General features: G+C 36.8%; 2 protein-coding genes across 2 annotated transcripts; one reads left to right on the forward strand and one right to left on the reverse strand.

Moving 5' to 3' along the window:
• Positions 1-1,057: 1,057 nt before the first annotated feature.
• On the reverse strand, positions 1,058-6,258 carry tmco1 (transmembrane and coiled-coil domains 1). The gene is made up of 7 exons (XM_041790668.1): positions 6,046-6,258; positions 4,553-4,630; positions 4,401-4,460; positions 4,253-4,299; positions 3,997-4,064; positions 3,228-3,372; positions 1,058-1,533 (listed from the first exon to the last, which is right to left on the reverse strand). The coding sequence occupies exons 1-7, from the start codon at positions 6,113-6,115 to the stop codon at positions 1,435-1,437; spliced, it is 567 nt and encodes a 188-aa protein (XP_041646602.1). The 5' UTR covers positions 6,116-6,258; the 3' UTR covers positions 1,058-1,434.
• Positions 6,259-8,493: 2,235 nt separating this feature from the next.
• uck2a (uridine-cytidine kinase 2a) lies at positions 8,494-16,604 on the forward strand. Its single transcript, XM_041791551.1, has 7 exons — positions 8,494-8,629; positions 11,725-11,884; positions 12,090-12,186; positions 13,654-13,796; positions 14,206-14,303; positions 14,381-14,429; positions 15,316-16,604. The coding sequence occupies exons 1-7, from the start codon at positions 8,525-8,527 to the stop codon at positions 15,444-15,446; spliced, it is 783 nt and encodes a 260-aa protein (XP_041647485.1). The 5' UTR covers positions 8,494-8,524; the 3' UTR covers positions 15,447-16,604.
• The last annotated feature ends 1,752 nt before the right edge of the window (positions 16,605-18,356 follow it).

The raw sequence follows: 18,356 nt of genomic DNA on the forward strand, positions 1-18,356 counted from the left end.
GTGGGATACTTGTAATTTTTTTAGTAGTTTTTATAATCATTACTTTTATTTCTACGTTTGGAAGTTTTAACCGGAGTAACTGTGCTTTTACTTGAGTACACTGCTCTAGTACTGTTCACACACTATGAGATGATGATTCCACATCAAATCCTAAACAGCTGTTCACAAACAAATCAAATGTTTAAGACAGATATCAACACTCGTTTTTACTATTTTGGATGTGATGTGGAATCATTCTCTCTCTCTATGCTACTGTGTAGTAAGGGGTGGAAAAAGTACATGATTATTTTACTCAAAAGTCCAGTTACTCTGGATGAAACTTACTTAAGTAGGAGTATAAGAACTGATTTGAAAATGTACTCAAAAAAATCAGAAGTACCCGAAAACACTACTCAATTACAGTGATTTGAGTAAATGTAATTAGTTACTTTCCATCTCTGCAAATGATATTTGGGTGTGAAAACATCTACTCAGATGCTGTTTTAGGTACTTATTTTCTCCTTTGACTATTTACATGTCATTACTTAATAATATAACTTTTACTCCAACTCCAGTTTCAATCTCTTCTACATCATACATACAGTTTTAGATAACAGCACTAGATGGCAGAAACACATTTTTATGAGTGCAAATAAAAGCATAAACCTGATTATTCATTAAGAAAGCAACTGTAAAAAAAAAATAAAAAAATAAAAGCAATGTAAAATAAAACTTCGTGGGTAAAAATTCCCTGCAGTAAAGATAAATATATATAAATATTTTTCTCACCCCATGGCTTTTGACACAACTTACATGCAGCTTTTAAATAAATGAAATCAAAAGCAGTAACTCTAAATAGTCCAGTCAACGCAGATGTGATCAAAGAGGGGTTCTGTCCTTGGCTTTGTTGAAGCAGCACAACTGGTTAATCGAGGGTTGATAAAAGATACCTTCTATAGAGGTTTGTTAGTAGCTAATAAATATAGAAGAAGGTGGTGGTATAAAAAAGGATTTTTCTTTTCAATGTGGAAAAAGGGGGAACAATTAGTTGAAGGAAAAATAACCAAAACTGCTGAAGTGTAGTCATAAAACTTTATTAATATGTAAGTAATAAGGAAACAGACATTGATGCACAATAATACTGCCAAATGAATCAGATCTTACTGTGCCAATTAATGTCTAAAATTCCCAAAAATGTATGAACACAAGGTGGGCTTTATATCCTTTGGTGATTAAAATAATTAAGAACAACTTCTCTTCCTCCAATTTTCAAATTTTACACAAATGTTACAAAGTTAAATAAACAAAACATGAAGGATAATGAAGTTGGTAATAATACATTAGCTGCAACAGAGAACACGCTTGTTTGCTGCAGGAGCAGTTCTGTCTGCACTCTGATGAAGGAGCTGTGACTTTGCACTTATTGCAGGAACGTCTCCGATAAATCTCTGGTGATTAGGAAAACTTTGCAGCCTGAGGAGGAGGTCCCAGGAAGCCTCCGGCCTGTTTAGTTGCAGCTCTGGAGGGAGCGAGACCGAGCATCTTCTGGATGTTCTGGAGAGAAGATACAGCACAAAGCACTCAGTGGTGTATGTGAAAAGTGTTCAAAAATAGACACACTGAAGGATTTGACCATGTTCCAAGAAATTCTTATTTCTGTGTAACTACAGAGCATTATTTTCAGGTTGATGGTGTGCTTAACTAAATCTTATTTAGGTTACTTATTGTAATTTCATAAAAAGATGTAAGAATAACAACTTGAATCAATTTTATCTAGTATTTTCTGTGTGTAGGAACTCTGTTCCTCTTTGCCCTTTTGATGACAAATGCCTATAAACAACATAACGCAAAGCAAAAAAGTTGCATCTTAATGTGCTTCTTCATTCTGGCCACTGTTGTTTTTGTGAGTCCTCCTGCTCTCCCATTGCCGTTATGCTGCTGTAGATACCCTTAAAATTATGCAGAGTAGATTCATGAAAATACACCTATCCACAAGTTTTCTAATACTACAATGTTAAGCTTTCAAAAAAAACATACAGTTCTGAATTTATTACCAGTTTCTTTAAGATTTAGATCACTGAAACGGTGGCTGTCAATGAATGAAACTTCCAGGCCAAGCTGTAGGCCCTGAAGGCTGCTAAAACCCATTACACATCAGAAAACAATGTTGCTGATGGGGAAACTGAAAAGCCAACTTCAATTTTGTCAAGTCTTTGTTGGGCAAAAAAAGGCCTGGCCTGGGGGTGTGTCAGAGAAAACAGCAGGTCCCTCAGTTATCAGCAGAGAGAAGAAAATGCTTCATCTTTTAAAGAAAATGAGCAGTAGTATTGTATTCTAATTCAATTTCAGAGATTGAAGGTTCAGAAAGCAATTTCCACAAAAAAGAGATTTTTGACATGTTTAATATTTCTAGTTATCAAAACTGTTAATTATAGCCAGTATTCAAGGTGTGTTTGACATTGACTCTCACTGAAGGTGGCACACATCTTGTTCTGTGTTTAAAGAGAAAGACTCAATAAAATTTGAGTTGTTAACAGTGAAAACCTATATAGTCTACTTTTTTACAAAGGAAGGTTCACAGGGAGGAATCAATAAGGGAATCGATAAAGAATTGAACTGATAAGAAGAACTGAAAATGGCAGGCCGTGCATGACCATCAGATCATATAGAGTGAGCACATAAATCATACATGATGGTCATGCCTCGTAAACAATTCAGTCTGAGCTGACTTTCCACCATGATTGCCATAGAGTCGGTTTAAAATTGCACAGTGTATGCCTGGCTTAACTGAGCAAACAGATCAGCATGTGCTGCTTAAACAGGCTGCCTGCAGAGCACATGGTTTACCAAATCTACCAATAATCTACCAAGAAGAGCTGTAGCACTATATTTCAATTGCCTATCACTACTTTCTTTCCAAGGTTTTGGTCAATGTGTCCATGTCAACAAAAATTGTATTTTTTCCAACCACCAGGATCACTGATGGACTGATGGACAATGAGAGAGATTAGTGCATGTGTGACACTTGTAATGCTTTGTAGTTTCACTTTTTTACCACTAGATTCTGTGTGTGAGCACGATCAGTTTACACATTCCTAAATAAGACTACAAGTTTTATTAATACTACACTTGGCATGGGAATGTTCCTTCACACCCATTAGATGTTAAGAACAATACAGCTAGTCCAGCGACAAACCTCAGTGACAGACCGTCCCTGGATCTTAAGTTGCTGTTAATATTGTAGTTACCTGTCTGATGGACATGGTGCAGAGGATATAGAGGAAGATAAAGGAGCAGTCAGTGTAATCCTCGCCCAGCAGATTGCGATGTGACAGTCCCTGGATGTAGGAAAGTGGCACAAATGGCAATTTTGCCACCACTCTTCCATCAAAACTGAACAAGACAAAAGATAGTGATGAGTAGTATTTTGCGACAAATACCAGTATTTCCCATAGAATGGCACTTTACTTGGGTGGTAAGGATGGCCAACCCACCCTGCCTCATCATCAGAACGTTTTATAATCGCTCTCAAATAACATCACCTGCATTTTCAAAAGTTTGACCTGTAATTAAATCAAATGAGCTGCATGCGTGAAGGCTCAGTGTTGTTGAGGGAGTGCATAGCAACCATCATCATGGAATACAGGAGTATAGATAACATTAGCAGCATGAGGCTGCACATAGTGTCGAAATGACAACATATGAAGATTTATGTTTAACTTGAAACATTGCGTTATGCACCTTATTCACTGCATTTTCATGAGGGATGTGCTTGTGGATGTCTCCCACGTACATAGATGGTGATTACACTGGAATTTAAAAACAAAAAAAAAGAAAAGAAAAAGGCCCTACAAATATACTTATGTGGTACTGTCTATTTACAGGAAACAATATGTATATTTTACTTTTTGTTAGGATTAATTCCTGCTCACTTAGTGGTAACGAAGACTGTAAGTAATCTCAGCATAAAATTTTCCCTAACTGTAAATCAAATTAAAATTATAGTGTGATACTTACATAGAGTTGAACATGCCCATCAAGGCTGTAAAGCAGAAGCCTATGGCAAACATGGATTTCATGCGCACCTACAAACAAACACACACTTGTTTAATAATAATAATGTGAAATTACATTGCACTACATTTAATTGTTGTTCTCATACAATATTTATTCATAACAAAAATCATCAAATTCCCAGAAATGATGATTTTCCAAGTGAGCATATACTTATAATTTTAGTTCAACGCCTGAGATAAAACAAACTGTCTATTACCATTGACAAGTCTCTGTTGTTGTTCTTCAGTTTCTCTTCTTGCCTTTCTGTAAAACATTGTAAACAACAGATTACTCATACTGTCTCAGTAAAGGACTGAGTCTACCTTTATTGGCAAACAGTTAAGTCTTATTTACTGGGCTCTTACCAATTTTCTTCTTTTGTTGACGTCCTGCGGATTCTGTGATGGTTTCCTTCTTCTTCTCAACTAAAAAAAAAGCACCAGAAAAGAGTCAATAATTCCTGAGATAAAATCACATTAAATCACAGTAGTATGAGGTTCATGTAGAAGCCACTTACGTTTTTTGCTTTGTTTTTCCACTTCAGCCTTTAACCTCTTATACTTCTCAGTACGATACACTAAAACCCACGTAATCCCTGAGGAGGAAACAGAAAGGGTTTGTTTGTAAAAAGTAATAAAACTAAATTAAAAAAAATCTACCACTATGGTGCAACATATTCTACTGGATGGTCAAGTCACTGTTTCATAGTGTAATTTTAGTACATAATTTCATTTACGGCAAAAGAGAACTTTCCCTTGTTGTGCACTCTTTCTGCAACACAATGAAAATAATCATTTTTTAAATTCATTTTGCTAATATTGCTTGATTTTTTTTCACAATCAGTTCATTTTAATACCACTGTTTTTAAAATGATATTATTCCTATTATTTAGCAAGAGTTTGTATGGATAAGTACCCAAACATTCAAATAAGAAGCATCTCTTCCATAAGACAGGTGCATATAAATGAATAAATTCCTCAAAAAATAGGAAGTAAACACTGCAACACTAGCTAAAGTTCTGTATAGTTAGGTAGTGTGCAGGAGTTTTTTTTTTCTGAAATTCTTGTTTTTTTTTGATTACTGAAAAACAGGATATGAGACAACTGAAGAATATATACCTATGACTTCTATTTTTGCTGCTGTGGTATCCATCAGGTAAAACCATTGTTTCATTTTTACAACTATCACATCAGTCTAAGAATCTGCTATCATGAGAACCCTTGCTGTAAGCAATTCAAATTCATTTATGTAATTACATGACTCAAAAACATATAATAAATTCAAAGATTGTATGTTTTGTCTTGGCTTTTCTGTGAAGCAACTGGATTCAAAGTCCTGTAATTTTCCACCACACTTTGAAATATAATTGAACTACCAAACAACATGTTTCACAAAAGTGCAACAAAAGTTAGGACACTTAAAAGGATGACAGAAGTGTCATTCATACAGTTTCATACATGCCACAATGACACATGCATGAATGTACTGTCTCTAAATGTCAACGCAGGGTGTTACGGTGTAACGAGCGACCATGTTTATTGGCGACTTTCAGACAAATGCAGCGGTCGTCGTAGATATAACAAATATTTAACACTAAAGAGACAACAGCAATGCCCATTTTTATTATTTCTTTTAGATACACATCTGATAACTATTTTCATATTAAAGGGCAGATTAAAAAAAGAAGCACAGGCGAGTGAATGAGTAAACTTCAGCCTCTGCTGTTTCTACGACAATCATAGTCGCATTCGTCTTCAGTTACCAGTTAACATGGTCACTCATTAAACCCTAACACCAGATTAGCTCGGGAAGCTAACTTCACTAGCATACTAATAAACAGTTGGGTTTTAAGATAGCCCAGATGTTAAATTAACTAACTAGGGACATGTCGATAATAGCTACCATTTGTGTTACTCACAGCGTAGTTACATATTAAAAATCATTTCTATTTCTTAGACGATAGTATAATGCCCTTTTGCTTGACTATCATGTCATATGGATATCACTCACCTTCGGCTAACAGCGCTGTACAAACAGAGATGAACACGATCAGAATCGTGTCTGCAAACATGGTGCTCATGATGATGGCGTCTGTTTACTATCCCGTTTTCCGAACGAAAAAGAGAGGTATTCTGATTTTTGTCAGAGGTAAGACCCTGAGCACATTACTCCGTTCAATTTTAGCCTCATAGAGCTCTGTCAGCACTACAGGGGATCAAGAATGTGTTAAGTACTTCCGGTTCACAGGGCTCACGAGCGGAATAACAGGTTTGTTATAGTTTTTAAACAAATAAACAATAGTAAAATTTAAAAAAGTGTTTTTAAACTGTAACGAAAATAGTCACCTTGCAGTTTTATGTTTGGGCCGTTAAAATTCTCATGATGATTTAAGTGCCGGTGTTGTGTTTACTGGAAATGCATTTTAAAAAATTATCTTTTCCCTTACAAAAGATATTATGTTACTACTACTAGGCCTGCCAACAAAATTGGCTTGGCCCCTGAAAAACCAAGTGAACGGGCCCTCCCCAGCTGTGATTTATTGATGATATCAATACATGTATGTAGGATCAGTAGAATTGGCACTAGTGTCCTAGCTAACAGTTGCTTCATTTTGGAGCTGTAAAGTGTGTCGAGCTGTTATTGGGCTCTGATGTTCAACTTACTTATTCATGCCAATGTTAGACCCCTTTCATCACTGTTTACACTCCTTTTGCCACTTTTTTGCCACTTTGAAACATTTTTTTCAGCATTTTTGCATGTTTTTTTCTCTGTGACCCACTGTTGCTACTATTAACCCACTTTTACCATTTTTAACTGCTTTTCAACATATTTCCCAGCAAATGTTTGCCTCTTTTTGCCTTTTGCCACTGTCCCATTAATGTCTCTTTAAGTCAATATTTGCAGCTTTTTGTAAAAATTTTGCTACTTTTAACACATTTTGCCACTCTTTAACCACTTTTCACCACTTTCACCTATTTTGAAAAAGGGGTTTCATTTTGAAAAGGGTTATAGCTACTTCCATAGACTAGGCCCCCAAAAGCTTTCCCCTTTATCCCCTACTACTACTACTACTGCTAATTTGAACTACCACTGGGCCAACCAGAAATCATTTCTTTGTCATTTTTTTAGCTGAGTGGCTAATTATCGTGTTTGCATGATGCTTGTTTTTTGCCAATATGCTGATATTTACAAATTAATTTTGGCTGATACCCAATGGGGCTCACTGGAAAAAGTTTAGGAACCAATGCTTTAAACATACTTTAAAGTTTAAGGAATGAGGATGAACTTCAAGCTGATATCAGTTATTCCTGTTACTTCTGCCTTAAAACTTTACAAACTTATACGTACATATGGCTGATATTAACAGCTGATACATCGGCTGAAAATATCAAAAGAAATTTACACATCTGCTAATACCAATTGCCTATTTACCACCAGTTCATAACATCATGCATGCTTTTTAGGAATGCATCATCTTAGGGCTTTTTGGATACCATACGCTGAGGTTAATTACAAATTTAAAGGCCCTAAATCATCTTTCTAATCTGTATGATCAAGATGACTGATCTTCATTGAACACGTAGACAACAGCAAATTTTTCTTTATAATAATAACTGACCTGCTTCTTTCATTTCTTTGTGATTTTGTTCATGTGAGAAGAGCACTCACAAAACTTACTTCTACCATCTGTCCCCAAACAAATTCCGCAAAACATCAAAACATTTACCCTTGAAATCTTCATGAAAATTCAGGACACATTTTGAAGGAAATTCCCCTCAAAATTTTCAATTACATAAAAAATCTCCAAAATTCTATAAAAGTGCTTGAAAAAAGTCCAGCAGATTCCCCAGAACTTAGATGCACATGCCACCCAAAATCTAATCAAATCCTCAGAAAAATACAAATAAAGTTCCCCAAATTAACGAGAAATTGTGGAAAATTTCCAAAGTAAATTCCCCGAAACAAATCCCCTGAAATTTCCATCAAAATTTGAAAACAAATGAAGGAATTCCTCCAACATTCTTAACAGATTAAAAAAAATCAATAACAAACAATTCCCAAAAGATTTTATTAAAAATTCTTATAATTCTAAAGCAAATACCTCCCTAAATCCAAGCAAATTACTCAAACTCCATTGGAAATTCCAGACAACTATCTAAAACATGTGAATAGGAGAATTTCTTGCTCTTGAAGGAAAGTTAAGATGTGATGTCCTCATATATAGGAGGCTCTCATTATTCAAAAATTCTATAATTACGATTTTCTGTCTGTTGATTAAAATGAAAATGAAAAGATATCAAATGAAAAGATATCTGATATATTGACTTTTATGAGTTAACTACGACAATTTTCATATAGATTATAATCATTGCATCATATTTTGATAACTACGTCGTCTTCGGTCGTTTCCGTCATCACTGATGCCATCATCAAATGGGCGGAGCTCCCATACTCAGACACCTCAGGGCCGCATCGCTGCAGATGAAGAATGACAGGCGACAGCGAGACAAAGCCAGGTGACCATGACAGAAATGATAGAAATAACCGGCAGCCTTTCCTTATTGGCGTGGCTGGAGGGACGGCGAGCGGCAAGGTGGGTATTTAGATTATCATAAGTAATTAATCTTTTTGGTACTGTGATGCTTTGTTGCGTTAGACTACACTAGGCTCCATGTCAGAGAACAGCGGGTAGTCCTGTGATGTGCTGGCATACTTAAATATGGGTAACCTAATTTAAAGATGACTGGCCTTTTTTCTTCTGGAACAGTCTTCGCTGATTGATCATATTTCTATCACATCTCACTGATTCTTTGTGTTGCTCCGCCGGTAGGTCGCCCTACTGCATGTCAAAAACAGGATGTCATGTACATTGTTTAAATGTTCTTTTTCTGAGATGACTGATAATGTTATATAGCCCGCGGAAATTACACCTAACCCCCCAGGAACGCTATGCTATTTTGTGTTGCAAATAAAGGCAAAACAATGGTGACATGGCTGAAAATACATGAGATTTCAGATAATTAGCATCAGCTGCGCAGCGTCTGCCGGTTCAAACCTCGTGGAGATTAGTCACAAAATGTAAATTATTACGTTCATGACCATTTAAGATACACACATTTCCAGTTTTTGAATGCCCAACACTGTGTCAAGAGTGTGGTTATGCTTAGGTCTTACATTTTTGAAATTTAGTTTTGGATTGTGATGATTTTATTTTACTGTCAACATTATGTTGTTCATGCTCATCAGCAGTCACACCACCCAGGATTATTCGACTTTGTAAAGCTACTATACCTCTCTTTATTTGCCTCAATCTCCCTCTTGATTTTCATTTAACAGTCTGGCTCATTGGCATCACAATGGTGTCTTCGGTGGCATAAGCTACTAAATATCTGCATTATCATCTCCATTATACATCCATCACCTTGCAGGGTTTCAAAGCTTGCCTATTGATGTTTTTCTCTGTCTTCAAGATGAGAAAAGGTTGTAATTTTTTTATTATTTTGTTGCCACTTCATTTGAATAAAAGGTTGCACACGAAGGCAAAGTGTGTGGTATTTTATTACATTGTTATTTAGATAGTAAAATGAGGTTCTTAATCCTTTCTCACTGACAGCCCAATAAAGAACATTCACCCTTTGGATGTTTTACCCTTTTATTGATTTTAATAATAAACCATGGTCAATATGATTTGGCTTTTTTGACAAAAAAAAATACCAAAATTCTAAAGCAGATTTCTAAAAACAAAAAAAAAACCAATTAAATAAAAATATGTAATGTAAAATAAGTGCCTGCATAAACATCCACCCACTTTAAGTCTGTATTTGGTAGATGAACCTTTGGCTGCAATCAGAGCACTCAGTCTGTGTGGCTTGCACATCCAGACACTGCAATTTTACTCCATTCATTTTTGGAAAACTGCTCAATCTCTGTCAGGTTGCACTGGGATTGGGCTCGAAAAGCCCTTTTCAAGACCAGCCACAAGTTCTTGATTGGATTGATGTCTGGACTTTGACTCAGCCATTCCAGAACATTCACCTTGTCTTTAAACTGTTTCCATGTAGCTTTCGCTGTATGCACTTGCTCGTTGTCTTGCTGGAAAATAAATCTTCTCCCAAACCGCTGTTCTCTTGCAGACTGAATAAGATTATCCTACAGGACTCTCCTATTTATTGAAACATTTATTTTACCCTCTGCCTTCATGAAGCTTCCAGGACCAGCTGCAGAGATGCATCCCCACAGCATGATGCTGCCACCACTGTGCATCACAGTGGGGATTGTGTGTTGAGGTGGTGTAACCTGACACTCCAGATGGATGTGTTTCACACATCCATCTGAAAAACCTTCAATACTAAGTGTTTGGGAAAGGGCAGAGGCTTTGAAAAACACTCGGAGTGTGATTGGATGAATGTTCTGTCTGCCACATCTTTACGGGCCAATCAGAGCAACAAAACTCGTGACATAGCCGCTATCCAGGTGCGCATTTACAGATGAATAACGTGAATCATGGTGACTATAGACATGTCAGTACACGACTTTAGTTGTTTTTGAAAAGAAAACAACTCACTGTTGTTCTTTGTTCTTCTTTTAATGAAGAAATGTTCTAAAGTTCTGATAAAACTGGCACTTCCATGCTAAGCTCTTCCCCCATAATTGCACCGGGCTCTTGTTGCTGCTTGCATATGTCACAACTCTGCCGCACCTGAGAGTACTGCCCCTCGTTGCTGATTGGTCCTGTCACTTTCTACCCTGGCCCAAACGGTTCAGACGATAGCTTTGCAAGATGGATTCATGAGTGAAAAATAAGGAAACGTGGGTATCCATCTGCTTTGCAAGGTTAGTGGTGGTGTGCTAAAAAAGGAATCTTGCCTGACGGCCAAAAAGCACCATTTTAGTCTTATCAGACCGAAGAACCTTCTTCCACTTGGAGTTTCCCATGTGCCTTTTGGTGAACCCTACACTCTCCCATAAATCTCTGACTAGTGAAGAACCTGAACAACAGTTGTATGCAGAGTCTCTCCCAACTCCTTCAGAGTAGTCATAGGTGTCTTGGTGGCCTCTCTCACTCACTGCAACCAGCTGATCCCCATTTCAGTAACTGTGAGACTACTAGCACAAATTGACTGGACCTCTGTTGAATTAGGTCAGCTACTAGAAAGGGGTGAATATTTATGCACTTATCTTAAATTACGTATTTTGTTTAGTTGACATTACTTTGACATTAAACAGTGTTTTTCAGTCATAAAAGCCAGATTATATTACCCATGATTGATTTATAAAATCAATAAAAAGGTAAAACTTCCAAGGGGGTGAATACTTTTTCTAGGGACTGTTCATATATATGTTCACATTTTTATTATCTATGTTAGCTGCTCCTTGATGCAAGTTATTGAAAGTAATTGGTTTAAAGGTGTCTGCTCTAAATCAACAGAGCTAAGTACTGTGGCTCAGTAGACAGTTGTTTGTGGGTTTGACTTCCTCCTACTATGTCTCCTATAGAAGTAACTGCTCAGAAAACCACCTGTTCTCCCACACGTGTTATCTGAATACAGGGTAAACAACAGTCGTTTGTTTTGAGCATGTGACTATCACCATGCCTGTCTGCGATCTATCTGCCAGGTGCAGGAATGCATCAAAACAGACTGAATAATTTGTATCATGGCCTTTGTTTGTTCTTCTGTGTTCTTCCAGTCCTCTGTGTGCAGCAAGATCATGGAGCTGCTGGGGCAGAATGAAATCGACCATCACCAGCGGCAAGTGGCCATCCTCAGCCAGGACAGCTTCTACAGGGTGCTCACCCCTGAGCAGAAGGCCAAGGCACTCAAGAGCCAGTTCAACTTTGACCACCCCGGTATGTCTGTATTCATGAAAGATAAAAGCCTGCAGTTCACAGAGCATTGTGGCCCTACAGGGAAATGAGTGTCTTCATTATTCAGAAGCAAATTCAACTGCCAGTTTGTGTATGACTCAGGACTTCAGTGTGAAGTTTTCCTGGTGATATTCAATCCTGCCAGAGAAAGTAGTTTGAATGATTTTGTACTCTTTCTTTCTGTCAGATGCATTTGACAACGACCTCATAATCGCAACTATGTGGGACATAAAAAAGGGGAAAACTGTGCACATCCCTGTTTACGACTTTGTGTCCCATTCAAGGTGAGTGTGTCTCGTGAAGCCTTTTCAGCAACGGTCTTCAAATGATGGCTCATGGGCCGACTGGGGTCTGTGGTCAATATTCTAAAAATAGAATCAAACCTGGCCTACATTAGACCATGAGGTTGAGTTTGAACAAACTGTACATCCTAGTTTCAACACTTTGTGGTGCAGCTGTTTTTTTATTTATTTTTTAATTTATTTACATTGAGATCACAACTTAAATGGCAAAGATATTGACAACAAAATAAGAAATATATGTTGATTTTCAGAGTGTTTTTCTAATCCCAACCAGGATGATATCAAGAGATAGATTAGCCACCCCAAAATCCCTAAAAGGAACCCTGTTGACTTCACTGAATTAGCTTTAGGGTCTACACACAGCTGCATCTAAAAAATAGAATATCATGAAAAAGTTATTTTTTCAATTCAAGAAGGGAAAGTTCCATGTATTGTAGATTCATCTCATACAAAGTAAAATATTAAAAGACTTTTTTTTAACAGCTTAACAGCTCACAAAAATAAAATTACAGTCTAATACAATTACAATGTCACAAAACATCAGTCCAATAAAAGGTTTTATATTACATAAATGTTGACCTTCTGGAAAATTATGCTCATTTATGCACTCAGTAATTTTGCACTTCTATGCGATGTGGCATGGAGCAAATCAATCTATGATTCTGCTGGGGTGTTATGAAGCCCACAGTGGACACAGCAGGTGACATGGTACCTCAAACCATCACTGACTGTTGAGAAAACACTGGACTTCAAGCACCTTGGATTCTGTGCCTCTCTAATCTTCCTTCAGACTCTGGGACCTTAATCTCCAAATGAAGTGTAAATTTTAGTTTCATCTGAAAACGGGACTTTGGGCTACTGAGCAACGGTCCAGTTCTTTTTCTCCTTAGCCCATGTGAGATGCTTATGACATCTATGGTTAAGGATTGGCCCGACACTACAAACACAACACTTGTGACGCATTTCCTGGACCTGTCTATGCGTGATGGCTCTTGACCCACTGACTCCAGCCTCAGTCCGCTCCTATTGAAGCACCCCAAAAATCTTGAATCTGCTTTATTTGACAATCCCCTAAAGGCTGAGCTCATCCCTGTTGTTTGTGCTCCTTTTCTTACGATACTTTTCCCTTCCAGTCAACTTTCCATAAAAATGCTTTGATACAGCCTCTGAGAAAAGCCTGCTCTTTCCGCAATGAACTTATGTGGCTTACCCTCCAAGTGTAGGATGTCAGTGATGGTCCTCTGGACAACTGTTTTAATTTCTTTGGTATGTTTTAATAGCCAACAGTAGCAAATGCTTGGACATATTTGCCACATATTCCCTTTAAAATGACATTACTGAGTGTGTTCCTGTGGACTCTGGTAGCTCACTATCATTTAGGCTGTCATTATTATCAGCTATGGCTGCTTTAACATATTTTGCTATAAGTGTGTTTATTTTGCAATGCAGGAAGGAGGAGACCGTGACGGTGTATCCTGCTGATGTGGTGCTGTTCGAGGGCATCCTGATGTTTTATTCTCAGGAGATCCGAGACCTTTTCCAAATGAAGCTCTTCGTCGACACAGACGCAGATACACGACTGTCAAGAAGAGGTGAAGTATTAAAGCATGGGAAGACAAAACACTGCTTCAAGTTTTGGTAAATAATTTTGTTGATCTGATGAAGACGGAAAGATTTATACTGCCAGCGAGTATTAAGAATGAAAACAGGAGAAAGCTCATTGCTGGCTTTGTGAAAAGGCAATAAAAACTCAGAATAACACATTGTTTATTCAGTAGGTACAATAAACTACATATAGTAACAATTTGTGGCACTGTGCAGTGGGCTAGGATATTTCTAAATAGCTTGAAAATTTTGTTTCAACCAACTAGTTTTTGTTGCTGTAAAGAAATGACAGTAGTATCACTCTGTTCAGCTGTGATTAGACCCAGAAAATACACTTTTTTTCTTCATTTGGGGAACTGCAAGTGTTTAAGGCATACTTTCCGGTTTTACCCTCAGTGCTGCGGGACATAAGTGAACGTGGACGAGACTTGGAAAGCGTGCTTGCACAGTACATAACTTTTGTCAAGCCTGCGTTTGAAGAGTTCTGTCTGCCTGTAAGTGATATTCTACTGGTTTATAACTCATCTGCGCTTTGTTTCGTTTTGACTTGACCTTTTATGACCTTTTGCAGACAAAGAAATATGCAGATGTTATCATTCCAAGAGGAGTTGACAACCTTGGTGAGTATTTGCTATCTTGTGGCTCTGAGATTGAGGAATTTAAGAGATTATGTAAGGAAACTGAGACCAAATGTTGAAACACCAGTCTAAACAGAGTTCTCCCAAAGGACACAGCTGCGTTTACAGTTAACCTCAGAGCTTGGAAGTCAAAATAGTATAATTTCACAGGCATGGGTAAAAATAACTCATTTCATATCAGTACTTTTAAAAAATACTCAATACTAAATGAGTACTTTGTAAATATCAATATATCGATATGCCTTTCCCCACAGTGAATTATGAAAATTTTCAAACACTCAATGATAAAACTTACCCAAACCCAAATGGATGTGCTCTAGCTTTTGAAAGGTGCATTTTTAAGACTGTTTATGTCACAACGTTTGTCCCATTCTGCAGGCTCCTTCAAGTAAATCTGTAAAGATGCATTCTTTTTTACCCAGCAAATGAAAGGTCCACATGGTGCATCCTTCACAGCCCAACGTATCCCAAGATTCATTACGTGCATTTTCCTTTTTCCTGTTAACCTTTATATTTACAGTCTGACATTACAATTACTTACTAAAGGAAACAATATACCATAAAATAAAGGTAATAATATTAAATTATTGAAATAACAGAGCAAACCAGAAGTCAAAAGTCTAACTAGGAATCAAAATAATTAGCCTACAGCTTTGTTAATCACAAAGACTTCTTTTAGTGTGAACATTTCAGTGTTTTCTTGTAGTTTCTAAGTAGTTTCAGAAACATAAGAGGAGAGAGACTTTTCAGGTTGACCTGTGTTAAAAAAGGTGCTAAATGAGATGATGGTCACTCCCTTTGACTAGCATGTTTGTAACTGTAAACTGGGTAAACACTGACCACACATTGTCTTTGTCTCCCATCATAGTTGCTATAAACCTCATCGTTCAACACATCCAGGATATTCTAAACGGCGGTCTCACCAAACGGCTGAATGGATGGTTTAACAGTTATGGAAAGAAGCAGCCAAACATGGAGTCCAGCAGTCGGCCCCACTGAGCTCAGGTCCCGCCAGAATAACCGAACGAGGGCTCTTCTACATATGTGGAAAGTTTTTTACAATGTGGTTGTAAGGGTAGTAGTTCTTGCCAGAAGGCTATTTTAGTATGGCTGTTTTGAAAAGTGGTAATGAACATGACAACAAATCTCTTATTTGTGGAGCTGATATAAACTAATTGTATTTTCATCTCTAGCTTGTGTATGAGATTGAAGAGAGACGATTGAAAAGGGGCTAACTTGTTATCTAGTTTAAACTACTGCTTGCCTTTACAACAGAACTGCACCAGAGCAAAATATCCAGACACTTGACAGCCTTGAACTATACAATAAATGCTTTGTAGCAACCTGCTGTTTAACGCCAGGGCATTGGCCTATCTCACTACAGTTAAATGTGCAACCTATTTCCTTCAATAAGCAGAGTGGTAATATTTTCATGCTTTATGGAGAGCATATTTTGACTGATACAGCCTGAAATAATGTTCTAATTAACTGAGATGTTTTTTTGTGTCATGCTGCCTCGGGCTGCTCTTGATTCGTCTTGTGTTATTTAATCAAACAGTGTTGGTCAAATAAACAACCGATTCCCACCTCAAATCATGTGATGTATGACATCATCGCCAAAGACAAGTCTGTAATGTCTTTGTGGATGAAATTGTGTATAAAGTAAAAATGTCTTCAATGTGAATCAGATGTTACTGCAACATGTTGGTAGCATTAAGAGCAATTATTTGTTAAGGAATTTATCACAAAGTGTTATTTTTCTTTTGAATTCTAGAAACTCAGACACACATGTATGCAAGTCTCATTTACAAGAAGTAAAACTTCTCACTGGTCATGGAAAAACATTGAGCTGTAAAATGTCAAAGTCTGAGATACACAATGTAACTTTGTTCTTTAAATGTTGTTCGACAGAGTTTTCCTTCTGTATACAGTTTTCTTATTATAAAGTTCTCAGGTTCTACATGAATTGTTGCGTTTACACGTCTGTCACAACCTCAAATGTTTATCTCAAACAAAATGGGTCTTCGGTTAAGTTCTAGTGATCTCATTTCAACAAATATTCCGATTTACATGAGATGAGTTCATAAAATTTCAGTTGTGTTTAGCTAAGTTACAAACCTTGTAGTGTACAGCCTATCAACCCTTGTATTTACAGTGCCTATAAAGGTACCCCCCCCGGATGTTTTACCCTTCTATTGATTTTATAAATCAATCATGGTCAATATAATTCTGCTTCAAAAAAAACCCCAATGTCAACGTTAAAAAAAAAGGATTCTTACAGAGTAATGCCAATTAAATAAAAATATGTATTGTAAAATAAGAGGCTGCATAAATATTCACCTCCTTTAAAGTGACTGACCTAATTCAACAGAGGTCCAGCCAACAGTAAATATGTCTCGATCCTCTGAAGTATAACGACACCTGTGACTGGAAAGTCCAGTCACTGGTTAATCAGTATTCCTGGCAACCATTACACATGCTAATGGATTTAATTTTTGTAAATTACTTCTCACTGCCCATCTGCAGTACCATCCAGGCCCACAACAGGGTGGCAGACCACACTTTGAGATGCATTGTCTTTCCACATGAAGTACAGTAATGTTTTTTTTTTAAAGTCAATAAAAAAAAGCTAATTTTACTTGTGTATCTTTAATTGAGATCGACTATCTCAATAAGTTTGTATACCTTAACTTAAAACACTCAAGGACAAATTTGCTTGTTTCATTGGCAGATTTTTATACTTAAAGCAAGCACTTGAAGCCTTTTTTTTTTTTTTACTCTTTTGTCCTGTAATAAGAAATTAAAACATGTTTGGTGAATGCAGGCCCAACCAAAGAAAATGATGGTCCCCCGAAAGGTCCATTGGATGGTTCCCTTGCAAGATGTGAATCAATATCAACAAATGTGCATTTATCAGTAGTTTGGACTAGCCTTTAAGCTAAAATTTGCATGGCTCCGATTAGATTTTGGAGCTTACTGAAAAAAAATGTGTTACCAAGCAAGGTTCTAATAGTTTTGGATTTTTCATTAGTTTTTAAATTTGTTTTTCTAAATTTTGGTTTAGTTTTACCACGTTTTTTAGTTTATTTTGAAAAGGAAAAAAAGATTCATTTTGGTTTTAGTTTTTTCAGTTATATTGGATACTCGTTAGGGGTGAGATCCAAAAGACAAAAAAAATCTAAAAATACATAGAAATAGGTTACTCTTAACGTTTAATTTTATTTATTCAAATTTGATATTTGAATACAACTCAGGACCTTATTTAACCTTTGTGTAAAATCGTCTTCAATGAAATCCGGCCATTTGGCAGGCCCTGGGCTTGGATATATGTCAGTCAGTTTGCTGCTGCCAAACTCTTAAACTAAGGAGATTTGGTCCCTAATTTTATTTTAGTTAGTTTTGTAAACAAAGAATTAAGTTTTAGTTAGTTTTCATATGTTTACATTTTAGTTTTTATGTAGTTCCAGTAAACTAAAATGATTTTTACATTTTAGATTGTGTTATTTAGTTAGTTTCAGTTAAGTATGATAATCTTGTTACCAGGCTACAGTTGTGGTCAAATACCTGCCACTTTTCTTCACCTTTTGTTTTTGGCATCCTGACTTTTTTAGGACCCTGGCATGGCGATGCACAGTCGAAATTACTGGCCTAACAGTTTAAGTTTAATTGGGCAACCTACTGTGTTTAAAAAACATAAAATAAAGCTTATATAATTTCAAGAAGGGGTTTATATTTCAAAACAGGCTACACTTGTACTGAAGAAACAATTAATAGACTTGCTGCCCTAGTAAACGGTGAATAATTAGGTTAAAAAATAAAATCCAGTTGTCATTGCCTTAAAGTATGACGAACAATATTTTTGCTGACCTCTGTGGGATTTGTCCCCTTCTCTTCCTCTTTTTCCCCCTT

The sequence above is a fragment of the Cheilinus undulatus genome, linkage group 7 (genome assembly GCF_018320785.1).
Source record: "Cheilinus undulatus linkage group 7, ASM1832078v1, whole genome shotgun sequence".
NCBI lineage: Eukaryota > Metazoa > Chordata > Actinopteri > Labriformes > Labridae > Cheilinus > Cheilinus undulatus.